The following is an 18,624-nucleotide window of genomic DNA, read 5'->3' as shown; positions in this document are numbered from 1 at the left end:
AGTAGACCCCACTTTTTCAGATGAAAGACCCACTCCACTCTTCTGACTGTATTAATTTGATATCTGTTGACTATCATAGCAACTTAAACACATAGCTCTCACATAGACACCTAAAGTTAGATGAGATGAACCCCCTATTCCCTTAGTTATTAAAAAAACACCATTGGAAGGGCATAAGTACAAATCCTTAAATTTTTTTTCGAAGACAAAATCCAAAATATTGAATTTGATTGAGCTGGTTTACTGGGAAGTTGTTCCAGCAGAAGAAAACAAGGCCTGAGTGCCTTTTCACACCCAAATTGCTAAATAAAATCCCTTTAGACTTCTTCCTCCCAGGAAGTTTTTCTGCAAAACTTCCAAAGCCAGCTTTTGCAAACAGTTGTCTGAGACTTGGACTCATTGTTAGGTAAAGCTGTACTGGGACATGGAGTGATGAGCAAATAACGTATCAACTTAATTTCAAGTATAAAGGTTGGAGATCCTGTGCTTGGCAGTTTACTGAAGTACTTTGTTGTTTCCACAATTTAATGACCTGACCAAACTCTCAGTCAGTGTCAGAATTTCAGCAGATTCAGACACTGTTAAATCTTTCCTTTTGGATAACAAAATTCTGCCACCCCAGGAAAGCAATCATAATTAAAGAAAAGCTCTGTTTGTATCATTTTTGCTCCATCATGACGCTGTCTCAGAGTGAATGCTTAAAGGGAACATATTCCTATCCTGATACACCTTTGTGTATTTTATTTGCCTGGTGCTATAAAATAAGAATATAAGGCTAAGGGGAGAGAAGTTCATTGGTTGAAGAACCTAAAATATCCTGTTTTGGCTCCAGTAAATGTGAAAACTGAAGACAGGCTTGCATCAAAGCTGTGCAGAAAAGCACTCTGGAAATTTAGAGTGGCTCAGGCATAGATGTGCAGTATTCAACTTGATAGCATAACTCCAAATGTCAGTGGTTAAGAGCATTTAGGGTTTTCCCAGTATGTTCTTTATTCTGGTTCTTGTCAATCTGCTTTTCACACATTTCAGTAATAAGTGATTTCCCTCCTCCGGCTTCTTTCCAATCTATTCTTCATCTCCTATTTCCATCTATTTCCCTATTTCATTCCACTTTGCACTCTTCACCTCTTTAACCTCTTCTTCATCAGTCAGATCCCTTCTTGTGTCTATACTCCACAGAGGCAGTCTCTGACCTTATTACATGTGGTCTCTTTGCTATCCTTCTTACACTGTTATAGGAAGCAGTCTCCAGCAAGAATTTTAATGAAAACCACTCTCAATAAAGTATTTCCTTCAGAATTTTCCTTTGAATAACATGTAAAATCCAAAGATTTTACACTAAAGTTCCTATCAGGGAAATGATGTATCACTGAAATTTTTAATAGGTTACAAGGGAAAGGATGAACTTCAGGAAAAATCCTGAATTCTAGATCTGTTTGGTTTTTCTCCATTCACAGTAACCCTAAGCTGTTAAAATAAAGCCAAACATTGTACTCTGCTTGATAATTTTCAAATATTTTAGTTGTTTTCAGAATTCCATTAGAACAGGGCAATAATTAAAGTCCTATATACCATAATGCTAGCTATTAAACTTTGTTGATGAGGTTAATTGGCAATAACACTTGTGATCTAACCTATGCATTGTTTTAAACAGATTTCAGCTTTCGTACTGCAGTCAGTTACTGTCGTTTTCAGAATGAAAGGTAAAAAAATACCCCACATCTATTGATCTGAAATACAGAAAAGGAGAGAGAAGAACAATACATGCACTCCCAGTGTGCATTATTTTTTCATCTCTGGTGCTGATAACGCTAGCACTCATTTTAGTGATAAATCAGAATTAAAGTGGGATGAATGGACTCAAATATTAAAACGAAGCCAGCACGAAACCTTCTAAAAATAAAAACTCCTCCTTACAATCTCCTAGATTGCAGGGTATATGGAGACTTCTATTAAGTGCTGAGATTTTACTTCAAATGTATGTCATACTCAGAGTATTTCTCCTTGTGTGAACTAAGGCATACCTTATTACAGATAAAGAAGAAAAATGAAATGACTAGGCTGCCCAGTAGGGAGAATGCTAACTTGGAAGTCAGCACTCTTGGATGCTCTTATCAGCTCTGTGACTTTCAACACATTCTCATCCCACCTGTCCCCAAGTACCTACCACCATGGCATAGCCGCCATCGCTTGCAGCTGCAGTGAGTAGAAAGATGTGGACCGCTCTGGAGATCAGTTCAGATATTACTGGGCTAAATTAGATGGTGGAGGTGCCCACCTGGTTCTTCTGGTTTCCTTTTGTGTAACGGTGTGGGCAGCTGGGTTGGAGCAACATCCCTGGTACTGTTTACTTTTCTAAGTAAATATTTCAGTTAGAAAGAAAAAAAAAATATCAGCTGAATTTGTGCATCATACAGATATAGTCTTTTGCTGAATGCATATACAGGGAGAATGAAGCCTTACCGTTTCTGGAGGAACATTGCGCTGTTTTTTCTCATTGGAGGTCTCTTAGTTGAACTTGTTCAGCAAGATTTTTGCTAATTATTTTGCTAACTTCTCTTAGATTTCATCACTTTTTTTACACTGGATGTGCCTGAAAAATGAGTCCATCATTACACCAGCCCAGCCCTTGTGCCTCCTTCGTCCTTCCCCCACTAGCAACTTGACTCTTCTGCCCATGTTTCATGCCAGCACTCTCCTACCAAAGCTGTCAGTGTCCCATTTAATCTGTGATAAATATGAACTGCTCCCAACCCCATTTGCCTAGGGGATATCAGCTCTATCTGCCACATTTAAAAATTATCATCCCTGTTGTTAGAAAAACAACAACTCAAAACACCACCCTTGACTTTTCTCATTACTTACGGACTTTCCCCATCTGTCTTTCCTCAGCTGTGTTCTTGAGAAAGAAATCCTATCTTCTGTTTCATTCCTCCCCAGTGAGCGTATCCTCATCCACTACGACAACTCATCTCAGTGTGACTACTCATTTCTAGGTAGTTCCTTGCTCCTAGCTCCAGGTCTTTTAATTTCTGCCCCTCAGCATACCTAATGGCTTTTTATGTCTTAAAAAAGAGCCCTTTAGCTCACTTTTCCACCTAACTATCCTCCCTCAAACACTTCTTTTTCATTTCATTTCTTTCAAAGATTTTATTTTTTCTCCTTCCCCCTCTGCAAGAGAATTTAGTTCTTCATCACCATGTATTAAATGATTCATTCACTGAGATATTTCACAGTGAATTTCATTTCTCCGCCACCATCGGTCTCTGTCTGTCTCTCTTGATTCTGTCAGTCTCCAACAACTGTAAACTGTAACTTTCTGCTCAACTAAAAGTTTCAGGCTCTGGGCACAAAAAGTCTTTGACTCTGAATCCATTAGCAAGCCCCTTTACCTTAAATCCGTGTTCACAATGCCTGGGACTTTGACTCTGAATTAGCCCTGAGAAACCCTCAGGTTTTTCTCTCATTAAATTTATTGATTGCTGTCACCTACATATAACTAACATGTTATTTTACTTTGATCTAAGTTCTACTGGAAATCCTCATTTCACATGCTAATCACTTCCTGGCATGACAGAATTTGGTGGTTTCTTCCATGACATTTTCAAATCCCAGTCCCACTCTGAAGGGCTGTGGGACCTGGGAAGGGCATGCAGGGGTCTAGAGGAGGCTGGGTATGAGCACACTTACAGCCTCCTTGGGTTATTGTCCCATACTGTCCTGGAATATGAACTGCTTCCACCAGCTCCATTAAATCCATTTTCATCTCTGAGTACATGATGGACTGAACTTCCAGACACAGATCAGTTCATCTCCCATGACCAAGTCTGCACATCCTTTATTCCTCAGTCTCCTGACTGAGGACCCCTCTGTTTTCACACTGGCAATGTGCAAAGGAGGAGGGAAGGGGATGAGATGGAGGGTTCATGATTCTTCCTGTAGCAGTACAGGAGAAAGCAATTCCAAACAAAACCAAAAGGCAAGGCTCAAGACTCCGTCTCCTAGGAAGTCTAATTCACTGCAAATTTAAGTTTGAAACAGGTGGAAGATTGGCCTTTTGAATCAAATTGCAGCTGATCGTCCTCTTAAGGGGAGGGGCAATGGGAATTTGAGACTCATCCTGATGATAAGAAAAATAATGCTTCCTTACCCTTTCCTCCTCAGATTTAGTTCTTGCATGGATAACGCTAACAGCTATGTTGTTTTCAAATATTGTATGTCACTGTAGGCTGCAGATTTCTGCATCCTGCAGCTCCATCCAGTCCTAGGATCTACCTCCCAAAAGTGGAAGATGATCTGAATCCTCTATAGACAACCCCACAGCTGTATATAGCAACAACAGCTGCTCTGCTAACTTAAGCAATGCCTTCAGAGGCTTCAGGTATGCAGCAGTTGCCACTATGCTCCCTGTCAGGAAACACAATTATCTTCATAAAGAAGTGAAGAGGAAGACTTGCACCACGTTTCTTGATCTCAGGCACAGAGATTCACCCAAGTAGAAAGGAATGGCAAGATGCATTTAACCTCATTAGTTTCAGTAGGGCTGACTTTGTGCAATCCATCAGTGTACAGATACATTAGGGGAACTAAACTATTTCCACATCTCATTTACATAATGGATGGGATGTGAAATGAGTCCTATGGAAGAGAAGCGCCCTGGAGGCACTAAAGTTTATCACAATATGTAAGAGTTCTTTTAGATCATTGCATTAAATTTCCACTAACAAGATAACAAATTAATTGTCTGTATTACTGTACTAACCCAAAGCGGATAAAGTGTATGATTTCAGCAGAGGAAGGCAGCTGTGTAAGACAGCTTGTTGGTTATAGGAGGAGGCAGAAGAGATTAGTATGTCTCCCAGCGTTTGTGTGCCATGATGCCAGCCATCCTCCTGCCCCTTTAAGAAATCTAGCTCTTCTCTAATCTGATGTTGGATTTGAGCTTTATTAGTGAAGTGAGGGAGAATGAGTAAATCAACTGTATCAGACAAGCCTCAGGACATCTGGAAATTGATCATTCTGCAGAAATAAGCACTCTGTGTTTATTAGCTGGGAGTTCATCACTATTGCTTCTCTTTATCCAATTCCTAAGAGATTTCAAAGCTATCATCATAGCATTAGCTCTTCTGACTGTGCTACTGCAGATAAAGATCAGAAGATCTATCTAATGATGGCTTTCTCAGTCTCTCCCTTTCTTTCTCTAAAGCTATCCTGATTTAAAAAAAAAAAAAAAAAAAAGTAGGAAAATAGCTGGAATGAAACAAAGCAGTCTCCGTGTCTTAATTTTTTGCCTGTTGGCAATAAGAGTAATTTTTTTTTTTTTGCTCTACAGGAACTTGGTTTTATTCAGGGGGACACATCCTGCAGAATAGAAAATCCCTCATAGAAGAAGTGGAATTTGAAATTTCTAATGTGGTGGTGGAAAAGGGAGAAAGATAAAAGGACCTAAAGCCATAAAGCAGTGCTGTACATTGAAAGTACAGTTATTTTAAAATGATAATACACGTCAAATAGAAGCCAGGGAAATGAATTCCATAAGTTAGAAAGGTAATAATATTACTTTAAGAAGAATAATTACTTTCCTTAACTACATTTATCACATAGTAATTCAGTTCTTCCTTCTGGAATATGATGCAATGCCAAACTTTTGACTGATTTATTTAAAATCAGCCTTAAGAAAAGATTCACCCAGATACCAGGTTTCTTCTGGTTCTTTATCGAAAATGGAAGAGTTATCAAAATGCAAATATTATGACTAACTTAATGTTTAGATGTACATTCCTGTACAGCTGCATTGCGTAGCTGCATTGTGCAAAGACACTGGGAGAAAAATAATCTGTAAGAGTTTTCTGATAACAATGGTCAGATGCATAAACAGTTTAAGTACAGCTGTGGATTTCCAGAAAGCTATGGGGAGTATGAAATTCAATGCAATGAATTCTCTAAAGAAAAATCTTCCCTAGCAGAAGTTTCACTGAGATCAATTTTTATCAGCTGATTTTCTCTGTTTTCCAATGGCAAATTAACATTTATTATCTATTTTGAACTGGCACTTAGAGTTCCAGCCTGGGTGTGCATTGTGCTGGATTCTGTACATAAATTAAAGAAGAAAAGGTGGATGTTTTCCAAGAACCTTTCTATATAAGTACAAGATGAGGGAAAACAGATGAATGCAGTAAGCAGAGTGATCATGATTTAACAGTAAAGCGAGGATAGTTAATTAATCCGTTTGTACAGAGCCTAGCACAATGGAGCTAGACCACATTACTTGCAACGTAAGTACTTAATAACAACAACAATAGTGACTAGGCCTTCAAAATTAATGTATTAATTATCAATCAGAGCTCATAAGTTGCTTAGCCAGTGAATGAAGAATGCCAGTTTTTTTATCCAAAGTATCAGGGGACCCATAAATCTTTAAAAAAAAGGCCAGTTTCACATCAATATTTTGTTCCCTCATACACGGGTTTTCTGCCAGTCTGTCCTGAACTAGAATAGTGCTTCTCCTGATTCACTCTTTTACTTCTGATCGTTATTTATTTATAATCATGCCATCATTGTTTTAGGTTCTTGATAATCTTCTTCATGTCTACTCTTGTTTTTGAAGCTGTCCTTTCCCTTTGCCCTTTCTCATTAAACAAATAATGATGGATTTCCTCCCTGCTTTGCCACCCATTGCTCATTTGCATGTGCAAACAATATTGTCTGTGCTATCAGTAGGACTCAGGAAAGTTAAGGTGTGGGTCTTTCATGGGATGAAGTGGGCTCTAATTTGGAGGAAATGCACAAAGATCAACAGACAGACGATAAATAAGGTCTGAATCAGGCCACCCATATACGTCACCTTGTTCTCTCTCTGGAGCAGCAACAAATGATAAAATACACTCTGCGTGTGTGAATTTTAAACTCTAAGCCCCCTGTGATAGTGTTGCATATGATTTATTTTCAACTGATTCAAAGATGGCTTGAACTGAGGTGTTCTCTTACGTAAGACCTTCTGAAAAGAGCACCCCAAATGAAAAGTCCAACGAAAGGTGATGATACCGTGCCAGGAGGTCCATCCACTCAAGGGATAGACCTCCTAATACTGCAATGTGAATCACAGCCTTGTGAGTAAATTGCCACACCTCTGTGGATTTCCAGCGTGCCTCTGAGTCTCTGTTTGCATTTTGGTATCTGTGAAAGAAACTTGATGGTTCTTCCTTATTGGCTGTTCCAGATCCATAAATTACTCCCGATCCTCAATTTAGATGAGAATTTCAGTGAGGTGAGTGATATAGGCTGAAGAAACCAAGTGCCTAAAACAAAAGACAGATGGCTGAACCCATGATTCACCAATGATGAGCTGCAATTGGGCCATGTAGACTTTGAAGTAATTCATTACATTTGTATCTCTTCTGTAGGGGGAGGATTTTCCTCAATGATTTGTATGACCTTGCTAAACCCAGATAGGTGGTAATTGAGCAGCAACTACTTCTTCAGAAGAAACAGAATAAAAATATTGAAAATATTGACTCACCCCAAAGGCAGTAAGCAGCACTTTGGTCTTTGACCTTTAAGCATCCTAGGGTAGTCAATAACCTGGCTGTTAGATGCTGTGCCTGCCACTGATTTTGATTTGGGAGTAGTTTAACCTTGAACCAAGATCCAAGTAACCACGGCAACAGGAAGTCGGCCTCTCCATCCAAGGAGTGGGAATCCATAAATCAAGGTCCCTAATGCAAACACTGTGTGCAGGTAGAGATTTGAGAGGATAAGTGGTTTGTGAGGGATTACCTTTGAAAAAAATGAATGACCGTCCCTTGATATGTTGAAACACAGCTTCACAGAGAATTTTTTTTTATAAATAGAGGTCAACAGGTTACAGCTGCATGTTTTCATACCGCTCTTTATATATAGGCCCTTCAGTTTAATTAGAACCAGATGCTGAGTTTATGAGGTTGTTAGTGTTATTATGTACCATATACACATGCACATGTGTATTGATACGTACACCCACATATGCACATTTCTTGCACAAAAACTACATTCATGAATAAATAATGTTAAGGCTCAAACTCAAGCACTATGGAGTAGTGAAACCTCAGTTTTGCATATGCACAGTTCTATAGTGCTGTGATCCCATAGGTGTAATTACCTGGTCAAATATCCCGGTTATTCTATGGGACACTGGTTTATTCAATGCATAGTGCTCATCTAATGAACAGCTATGTGGTAGCTGGATTTTCCTCTCGCTATTCAGTGTGTGACATCATGTCTTATTTATTCCACATTTCTAAGCCCTGGTATGAATAGATGAATGTTTCATGAATGTTGATAATTTTATTTTCACAGCACTGCTCTTGAGATGAGGGGTATATTATTGTTCTCATTTGCAATTGAGAAGCTGAGCAGAGAGAGATTGAAGTTGAATGGATACAATTTGAAATGCTTAATACTTGATTTGAGGCTCTGGAAGGATGTGTGGTCCAATAGGCAGAAACTCCTCTACATATCTCTGCCAAGCCATGTCCTGTAATTCTGTCTCACTCCTCATTGTTTCTGCACTCCTCTGTTAAGTCCCAGGCTGATATCAGGTCACAGGTCCATCAAGACTCCTATCTCCAACTGGCCCACTCTGTAGCCCCATCTTTCAGACTCCTCACCAGTGCAGTTCTTCTGCGCCTAAGTCTTCTGGAGATCTCTTCCACAGTTTCTGAGACAACTCATAGGTCTCCTGATATTTCACATTTCATGTGCAAGGGACAAAGGTAGGGACTGTTGATAGCAGCCCCAAGCTGCAAAGACAAGGAAATGAACCTGAAGAACTATAGAGACAATGTCCAAGCATGCAGGGATGGGCTTAGGAAGCCTATCTGTTGTTGAATCTAGGAAGGGCAAAAGGGGCAACAAGAAATATTTCTACAGGCACATAAGCACCAAAAAGAAACCTAGGGAAAATGTGGGCCCACTGCTGAATGGAGCAGGGACCCTGGTGGCAAAAGACTGGCAAAAGAGTGAGGTACTCATTGTCTTCTTTGCCTTGATCTTTACTGGTAAGACTGGCCTTCAGGAATCCCAGGCCCCTAAGGCTGGTGAGGAAAGGAAACTTACTCTTACTGGAGGAAGATCTGGCTAGGGAGCAGTTAGACAAACTGAAGATACATAAGTCCATGAGACTTGACAAGATGCACTCAAAAGTGCTGAGGGAGCTGGCTGATGTCATTATGAGGCCACTCTTGATTATTTTTGAAAGGTTGTGATGATTGGGAGAGGATCCTGAGGACTAGAAGAGACAAAGTCAGTCCAATAAGGGCAAGAAGAAAGACCCAGAGAGCAACAGACTGTCCAGCCTCATCTTACGCCCCGGGAAGGTGACGGAGCGAATAACCCTGGAAAGCGTTTCCAAACATATGAAGGACAAGAAGGTGATCGGGAGTAGTCAGCACAGATTTATGAAGGGAAAATCATGCCTGATCAACCTGATGTTGCTTATCTCAACTTCAGCAAGACTTTTAACAGTCTCCTATAAACTCCCTATAGGCAAACTGGTGAAATATAGACTAGATAAATGTATGCTGAAATGGACTGAAAACTGACTGAACTGCTGGGCTCAAAGGGTTGTGATCAGCAGCACAAAGTCCAGCCAGAGACCAGTCACGAGTGGTGCACCCAAGGTGTCAATACTGGGGCCAAAACTATTTAACATGTTAATTAATGACCTGGGTGAGGGGGTTGAGTGCACCTTCAGCAAATTTGGAGAAGATACAAAACTGGGAGGAGTGGCTGATATGCCAGAGCATCATGCTGTCATCCAGAGGGACCTCAACAGACTGGATGTGTTCACACACATGAACTCACAGAAATATTACATATAAATGGGGGACGCACATTCAGATGTATTAGGCAGATACCTAATACATAAAATTTCAATCCCAGCAGGTTAAATTTGACATATTTGCAAGCAAACAAAATGGGTTCAAATCATAAGAGAGTTTGAGAAACATTGTTAAAGGAAGAATCTACCAGCTCCGAGTGCATAAGTTTTATTTTTCTGGAATATTTGACCTCTTTGGTATATTTCTAGCACTCATTTCTTCTTCATTTTAATCCCTAGGTAGAAAAATGTATGATGAATTGCTCTTTTTTTTTGTTTTTTAAACTCCTACCTCTTTAAAGAGTTTTAAGGTAAATTTTCATTAGGAAGGAGATTCCTAAAAAATAAGTATAATGTACTTTAGAGAGGGAATTACATACAGAGGCTGTTCCTGATGCCTGTTCCTTACTCAGATGAAACATCCACTGAGTCAAGTCATTAGATAAAAGAAGTATGTGAGTGTGGAGAATGCACTACCCAGAGAATGACAAATAGGCAATCTCACTAAATACAGATGTGAAGCATGTCTGTCTTTCTTTATACATATATCAGAGTGTGTTTTTGCTTGGAGAACAAAAAGTAGTAACATGAAATTATTACATTATTTTTCCATTGTTTATAGAGATCAGTGATGGTACATCCTGAAGCAAAATTATATATAAAAAAAATAACAATCATGATCCTTGCTAGTATCAAGACCATATTACAGGCACATACACAGGAAAATAGAGAAATATACCAGGGTGGCAAGGACAGCAACTGACTGCTCTTTTCCAGATATTCCCCAGACAAGTTGCTTTATCAATATTCACCCAAATCTTGTTTCCTTCCCCAGGAATTGCAGGTCCCCACTTAAAAGCAGACCAGACTTCATTGCATAGTAAAATGGAAAGCTCTGCCTGTAACATGATGACCAGAAGGAAACCAGCAGCTATTGACAGTGTTGCAATGCCAACTCCAGTATTATCTCTCCTACCTTCATCATCAGCAACATCTGAAGCAGGTAATGTTGTTTCCCTCCATTCATTCTATTTTTTCACCATATCCTTCCTCCTGGTAGTGCCCTGAACAATATGTGCTTGTATTGCTCTTCCTGATTGGAGAAGTAGCTGCAAATGTGCATATCTAATGTGATAATCAGGCTGTAGCTTTTCTTATACTCTCTTATCATGATCATATCTTGGCATAGCAAATCTATTTTATTCACATACCACCACTTGTGCAATAATGACGACACAAGTAGCACCAGCCTGTATGGTCTAGCAGGGTACTCTGAAGCAAGACTCTCGGGTTCCTTTCTCAGCCTTGTTGTTCATTTATTTGGATGTTCCCACCCCTGTAGCATGAACATGCCAAATACACAGTGAATATCTAAGGAGCAGCTGAGATTTCTTTCTGCATACTTCAGTGATTTTAGCATAATATTCTGTCTTGCAAATGTGAAATTGTCTGGGGCAATGAACAGTGATTTAAAATATATCAGAATAAGTAAGTCAGAATAGCATGTTTTTCAATCAACTTATATTTTGTGCTTCTATTTTGAATCAGATAAGAAAGGTGATAACTTTATATAGTCAGAAATTGAGCCAAGTCATTCAGGCATTATCATGCCTTTTCTTGGGCATGGATAGAGAAGTTAATCTTGCATTGTGCCTTAATTTCCAGTGAATGGCAAACCCACAGTATATTACCCTACATGCAGCCATTACGAGTTTCATAGTCTTGTCAAACCTTTGATTCCACATTCTCAAAAAATGTATTTGTATCGCTGAGTTATGGAATTATTAAGTATTTAATTATGCAATTGAAAGCGCTGTTTCAGTGCACTCCTTTTGATTTTCCTCTCATTTCCTGAACAAATAGTGAAAACAAGGATCCATGCTGTAAAGTAGCCTCTATAAAGATACATTTTCATATTAAAGAATCAGGATTCTCTGTTTAGTCTTTAATACTTTCCTATATATAAACTAAGGACAGATTTCTAATGCAGCAGAGAATGAAAGCACACAAATATTTTATGATCAGTTTCAAGATGAAAGTGTATGCTTGACTGCATAGTTCATTTTTTCCATTTTCAGAAGTCTAATTAAATTGTTGGTTTATCTGTAGCCCAGATGTTGAAATAATTGAGTTGAAAACTGAAAGAAACTGTGTTAATGGGAAAACAGGACAGTGCTGTGGGTTTCCTGTAATTAATAGGAAGCTCTTTGAAAATTCCTCCATTCAAACCAAGTCAACAAACTGAGCCCAGCTGTTGAGCAAACAGTCTTCTCTGTGCCATGTTCTTGCAAGTGGCCTCGGGCAACTCCAAAGGGATGGAGAATGACAGGCAGTAAGAAGGATCTTTTGTGCTGCAGACATAACAAAGCCATCCAGAATAAAGTTAGGGAAGTGATGTAGAACTTCCAAGGTGTCCGATCTACCTGGGCTCACGTCCTCATTCAATACTGCTGTGCTGAAGTGGGTCCTCCAGTCCACTTTAAGCTGCCCTTGGAAATGTGTATTTTTGGTAGAGATTTCTCTTTTTGCCTCAGAAGCTATTTCCAGTGTCATATCAATCCTTCATGACTTCCCAGCATTTCAATTTGTCTCTGTCTGCAAGACAGAGCTTCACTGCATCTGTGTACCCCAGGGAGGGAAGAAACACCAGGCCTCCATGTGCCTTATTTTGAATGTGACACTGGTTTTTAAGACTAATGCTGGTTCTCGCTTGTTTGGGGCAGCTACGTGAGGTTGTCTGGAGAGTGCGAAAAAGATGGAGGAAAAGTACAAAAGCCTGTGCTGCATTAAGTATTTCTAGTTTCTCTCAGGTTTGGGCTGGATTGTGCCAAATAACTTCAGGTCTTCACGGAGACAGTGTGTGGCCCTGCAGTCTGGGGAGTTGTAAGGAGATAACTGTGCCTAGGCAGAAGAGTGTCCCCCCGCCACATCCCCAGCATCTGGAGGTTGCCATCATGTTGTAGCATCTCTGTAGGAGCATATTTCCTTTTTCATACATCTGCATGCAGACATAGTGTTACTATTTCCCACCTCCTCTTCAACTCCTTTTAGATGAATTCCACCAGATAGCGTAAGACAAAAGTCTTGCTTCCCAAAGCAAGATTTCCACGTGCAAACAGCAAAGTATTTGCAGGAAGAGAACAACAAAGCCTAAAAGCAATGTAGACCAACTTGGGTACAGGGTTGGGCAGGGTCTGTTTGGATAAAATGGAAGAGGGTAGTACTTACCTTTGGTTTTCAGCAGAGCAGTATATCACATAGCAATATAGTAAAATATTTTATATCAAACATTGCTCACCAAGAGCTTCCAGATGAGTTGATAACACCTAATGGCTCTCACTTCAATAGTGCTTTATTTTGGCAGATCTCCCTGATATTTTGTCATATGCACACCTCATCAAATCTTCCCCCTGCAGACCCATCAGACTCTTTTCCGCATAGTCTCCACACTCCAAATGTAGAATCACATGTGCCTGACTCTCAATAGTCAAAATAATATTGGGTTTCCTAATACCTCCTTTAAAAAGCTTGACTTGAAAGCATATTACTTATTCAGTACATGCATTCTATTGGCAGACTATGTAACACAACTCAAACACTTTCTAGAGTTTGCAAGTTCAGAGGCTTGCTAGGAAGAAAAGTAAAAGCATTATTAGTAGCTTCTAACAAGCTTCCTGAGAAAGTCATAAACACCCCAAAGCATTTATGAAAGAAAAATTAGTGCAGTAAGCCAGCATAGAACAGCATAGACGGTTTTTTTCTAAATGAGAAAACGAGTTTCAGTCCACAAGGAAACAGACTGTTGGCTTTCAAAGTTTTAGGAGGGAAAAAGGTATCTAAACAATGTGAAGGAAGACGAGGCTGAGGGCAGACCTCATAGCAGTCTACAGCTTCCTCACAAGGGCAGAAGGAGGGGCAGGCACTGATCTCTTCTCCCTGATGACCAATGATAGGACCCAAGGGAACGGCAGGAAGATATGGCAGGGGAGGTTTAGGCTGGACATTAGGAAAAGCTTCTTCATCCAAAGAGTAGTGGAGCACTGGAACAAACTCCCCTGGGAGGCAGTCATGGTGCCAAGCCTGACAACATTCAGGAAACATTTGGACAACACCCTCAGACATATGGTATGATTTTTGGGGTTGTCCTATGCAGGGACAGGAGTTGGACTTGATGATCTTTGTGGTCCCCTTCCAACTCAGGATATGCTGTGATTCTAAGACGCTGAGAGTGGTGTTCAGCTTATAGATTTACATGTAAGTGTAGATATCTACCCATAACTGCATATCAGTTAATTTTGGAGAACTAGGCAGTTTGGCAGAAAGCAGATGCCTACCTTTGCTCCACTCAGATACTGTCTACTGACCATCAGGTTCCTCTCAGAACACTCAACCTGGGTGACCTGGACCTCTTGGGTGCCTAAGACACTCATTGGATTTGACAGGATGGACAGGAGACCTGCACCTTCCTTATCCAGTATCAAGGTGTCAGAAGGATGTCCATGGTCTCTTTAAATTGCATTGAGTTCCCATTTTAGAAATGGAGGTCATCTTCTACTGACTCTACAGACCAGATCTCCATGGACTGCAATGGGTTGGTAATAGTAAGCTGTAGAAACAACTGGGTACAGATGAATCTCAGTAAAGACATAAAATCTTTGCAGATACTTGGCTAATGCTTTACTTCAAATTCATTTCCTGTCCTTTGGCTTACTTTCTTTCCAATGAAAGCTGAGAGCAATGCCAAATCTCCTTATTTCACCATGAACCTTGCAATTTTTCCTGTATTTTTGCTAAAATTCCCATCTTGATGATTTCCATCATCAACTGAAAAATCTCAGCTTTACTTTCTGAAAAAATTGCATCTTGAATATGTGCATTTACAAAAAAAAAAAATCTGGAATATGTGCCTTCACAATAGCAATAAAAGGCAAAAGGTGGACAGCGAATGCAAAGAGTGTGCAAAATGTTTGATTTCTTAAATCTTTTGACCTGAAGTTACTCTCAGGATCTGGGAGGGTCTCAGAGGAGTCGAATGCTTAGGGCTGGAAATATTGGGACTATTTATGTCAATCACTAGTGAGGCCAGATGAGAGTAATCATTTTGTATGACAGGGATCTAGCCTTTTTTTTTTTTTTTTTTTATCAGACGACTGAGAAATAGCTCGCTGCAACTTGCCCTTAGGGCTCTTGCATCCACACTTTTTAGGGGTGACCTACTTGAGAGGAATTTTGTACAACTAATTAGCTTCTCCTGTGCAACTTGGATATTTCATTTCCTTTCTCTTTTTCTTTGGTACCAAAATGACTGCATTCCTCTTTTCTTTTGTCCTCTGTGAATCACAAACTGCAAGTGGGTTTTATTTTTCTTTTTGGTGTGGGGAGTGGGTTACATATGGAAAATGTATTTTGTTTTGTAATTAATGAAAAACAGACTCTGGGAAGTTGGCCATCCAGGTCTTTATTTATAAGAGAGCATATGTCTGTGTTTTGTTTATGACTCACTCCTACTTCTTGCATTGTAACTTGGGTTTGTTTACGCAAGCTCTTTGCTGAATCCAAGCAACATGGTACTATAAGAGCCAATAATTTATGTTCTCCAAGAGGGAAGGACAGTGAGTGAGGTTTGTATGCTGAATCTGTCATAGCCCATAGGGAGCAAGAGGAGATTCTACCACTTAATGGCTCCTGGTTATCTGCAGAAAATGCTACAATAGCAACTTTATTTAAACTACTGCTAGAAGATTAGCCTGTTAGCCATGAAGGGAGTGATAACCCCTAAATGAACCTTTCTCAAAATCTTGGCTGTTCTGGAAACTTCAAGGATTTCAAACCCAAATGACTGTTTGACAGTCAGGTGTAAATTAAGTTTTCAAGTAGATGTGGGCTGAGGTTAATTTAGTGGGATATTTTGTTCTTTACTGAAAAGAAATTCTGAAATCCATCATTTCTTTTCCAGCAGTGCAAAACGGATATGTTAGGAGTGAAAGGGAGTTATTGCAATAGCAGAATTAATACAATCTGTTTCTCTCATGAAGGGGTAGTTACTTATAATCCGTGTGCAAATCCTGAACTCTGAATAGATGTCATGCTCAGTAAAGGACAATGAGACAATTTAAGAAAAACAAGCAAGGTTTCTTGTCCTAAGCAAAGGACCAGGAGCCAAGAAATCCTGGATACTCTTTCCAGCTCTGACAATGACTCACAACGTGACCTTGGCAAGAGACTTAACTACTTTGGACTTCATTCATATCTAAAGTAAGTGATCTGAACCAGGAGTAAGCTTACTTTGGGGGCCATTAAAGTCAATTATATGACTGAGTAGTTCCAGCTAGTATCTGCGGAGATGATAGTAAAGAAACTCAGGCAAGGGAATGAATTTGCCACAGGTGAAGTGACCCACACAGCTTGACTGTGCCCACTAGTTTCAGTAACAAACATGTTTCATACTAACTGGCATCCGTAGCAAGAATTAAAGGCCAGGGTGAAGACATCAGGAGTATATGTTTGGGGTATAGAAAGGTTAATAGTTATGGTGGGCCAATATGACAGCTATCATAAGCAGCCCTTTCTTCCCTCCCACTAGAGGTTTAGAAATGAGAATGAAGCAAACCTATGGTAAAACATTACTGTAGAAAAGTTTTGTTGCTTCAGAAGAAGGGAAAGCTGTAGAGAAATCTCTGAGGACTGCTTAATAGTCAAAATTATGTTTTAATCTAGGATAGTAAAAAAGGAGGCAACAGAAATTCTTCTGGGATTGCAATAAATGATCTTTAACTTTCTTTTAGTTGCTTTTCTATGCAGAGTCCTTTCTCACAGCCATCGCTTCTTCAGTAGTCATATTCAGCCTACTGAGCTTGAAAGCATCTAGTCTTCCTAACATTGAAAGAGGGCAAAAGAGGGTTTCCATTCACTGTTGTGTGACCCATATCTGTTTCTGTTCTTTTCTCCCAACAGCCAGCCCACCACTGAAAAAAAGGTTCAAGCGCCGTGAAATCGAAGCAATCCAGTGCGAGGTGCGCAAGATGTGCAACTACACCAAGATCCTGTCCACAAAAAAGAACCTGGATCATGTGAACAAGATCCTGAAAGCCAAGAGGCTGCAGAGACAATCAAAGACAGGCAATAATTTTGTCAAGAAGCGGAGGGGACGTCCTCGGAAGCAACCCCTCTCCTTCGACGAAGACTCCAGAGACCAAATGCCCGTTCTGGAAAAATGTATTGACCTTCCCAGCAAAAGAGGCCAGAGACCGACACTCAACCCTTTGATATTGGAGCAAGCAGCCACTCAAGATACAATCATGGCCACCATCGAGGCTGTCATACACATGGCTCGAGAGACGCCACCTCCACCACCTCCTCTCCCTCCTCCCCCCCCTCCACCCCCTCTCCCTCCGGCCCGGACACCCCGGGTTGGGAAAAGGAAAAGCAAGTTCCCACAGGAGGAAGAGGAGGACATGAAAGTGAAGCGGCACCGGAAAGGCAGAGGGAGTGAAAGCGAAGGCCTTCCCTAAGGCCGGCACTCCCCATTGGATGTTGGGTGCCGTCAGCGGGGCAAGCCGGGACTGGGGGACTGGAGGTGTGCGGTCCGCTTTGCCCCTGCGGCAGCACCAGACTCACTCGTCCCTTCGACGGCCGGAACCCGTCGCAGAGAGCTGTGCCAGCCAGGGTTCGCATCTTCCTCCTCTTCGCTTTGGCCTCAGCCCCCCCAGGAAAGGGGGGGAAAGGGTGCGGGAAAGGTGCGGGGTAAGGGGGGTGGGATGGGGTGTAACAAAGTTGGGGATAGCATCTACTTTGCAAAGTTTCCAAAACTAATCAGCATCTCAGCATTGCTGTTCTCATACCATACCCGGAGGCGGGAGATTGTCCTCGCAGAGAGCTGAATGTTGTCACTAGGGCTGCATGCTCAACTCCGATTCTGTTTGGTGGGCCAGGTGAAACTAAGAGTAACCATGCCATAGTAGAAATCACTGTAAAAAAAGAAAAAAAGAAACAAAAAAAACCCCAAGAAAAAAAAAAAACCAACAAAAAATAGTGTAATTTTCTCAACTGTGATCTTGGTTATAATCTGTTTGAATTTTCTTTCTTCCAGTTTTTTTATATACCTACCAGGCTTTGGGGCAGCATAACCCAAAATGCCTGACTCCTGCTAGAATTATATATTTCTTTCTCATTTACTTGCCTAGTTACAACTAGCTGGAATATAGGCAATAGAAAAGTAGAGCCTTACACGCGCGCACACTCATTCTGAGTGCTATCCCAAGGAATGATGGAATATCAAAGCATTTAAAATAAGGTGTACATGGATATTCAGTTATGATAGCACGTTTCTACGAAGCAACTTGGCATTTTCAATGGCATGTGAAAAAAGGGTCATCCATCAACCAAGTTGTTTTGATGCTCGGTACATATGAGTGGAGAACAGCAAGACACTTCTGGGGAATAGTTATAGTAAACACAGACAAAATCACCAAAAAATAATACAAAAAAGATAAAAGAAAAAAAATAGGACAGAAAAAAAATAGAGTAAAAAGACAGGGCCCAAACCTACCAGTTCTTACCACCTGCAATTCCCAGTGAAATTGATGGGAAACCAAGGATCCAAATAATTTGCATTGGGTAGCAATGCCTTGATATGTTCTTTTAAAGAAAATAGATAAAGTAGATTGTTTTAAAAAAAATAGAGAACAAAACCCTATGGAAAATAGGTTCTTTCTTGGCAATTGTTTCTTAAAAAAGAAAAGGAATAAGTGTTCTTATCTGAAAATAAA

At 40.3% G+C, this 18,624-nt stretch overlaps 1 protein-coding gene across 1 annotated transcript in view; it reads left to right on the top strand.

The window, feature by feature from the left end:
* SETBP1 (SET binding protein 1) overlaps window positions 1-17,522 on the top strand; it is a 263,504-nt gene extending 245,982 nt beyond the window's left edge. Inside the window, 2 exon segments of the mRNA XM_082335560.1 lie at window positions 10,692-10,859; window positions 16,811-17,522. Of these exon segments, the coding sequence (XP_082191686.1) occupies window positions 10,692-10,859; window positions 16,811-17,367 (725 nt within the window). The 3' untranslated portion in view covers window positions 17,368-17,522.
* The last annotated feature ends 1,102 nt before the right edge of the window (window positions 17,523-18,624 follow it).

This window comes from Platalea leucorodia (genome assembly GCF_965183815.1).
Source record: "Platalea leucorodia genome assembly, chromosome: Z".
Lineage (NCBI taxonomy): Eukaryota > Metazoa > Chordata > Aves > Pelecaniformes > Threskiornithidae > Platalea > Platalea leucorodia.
This window is presented reverse-complemented; position numbering and strand designations above follow the sequence as displayed.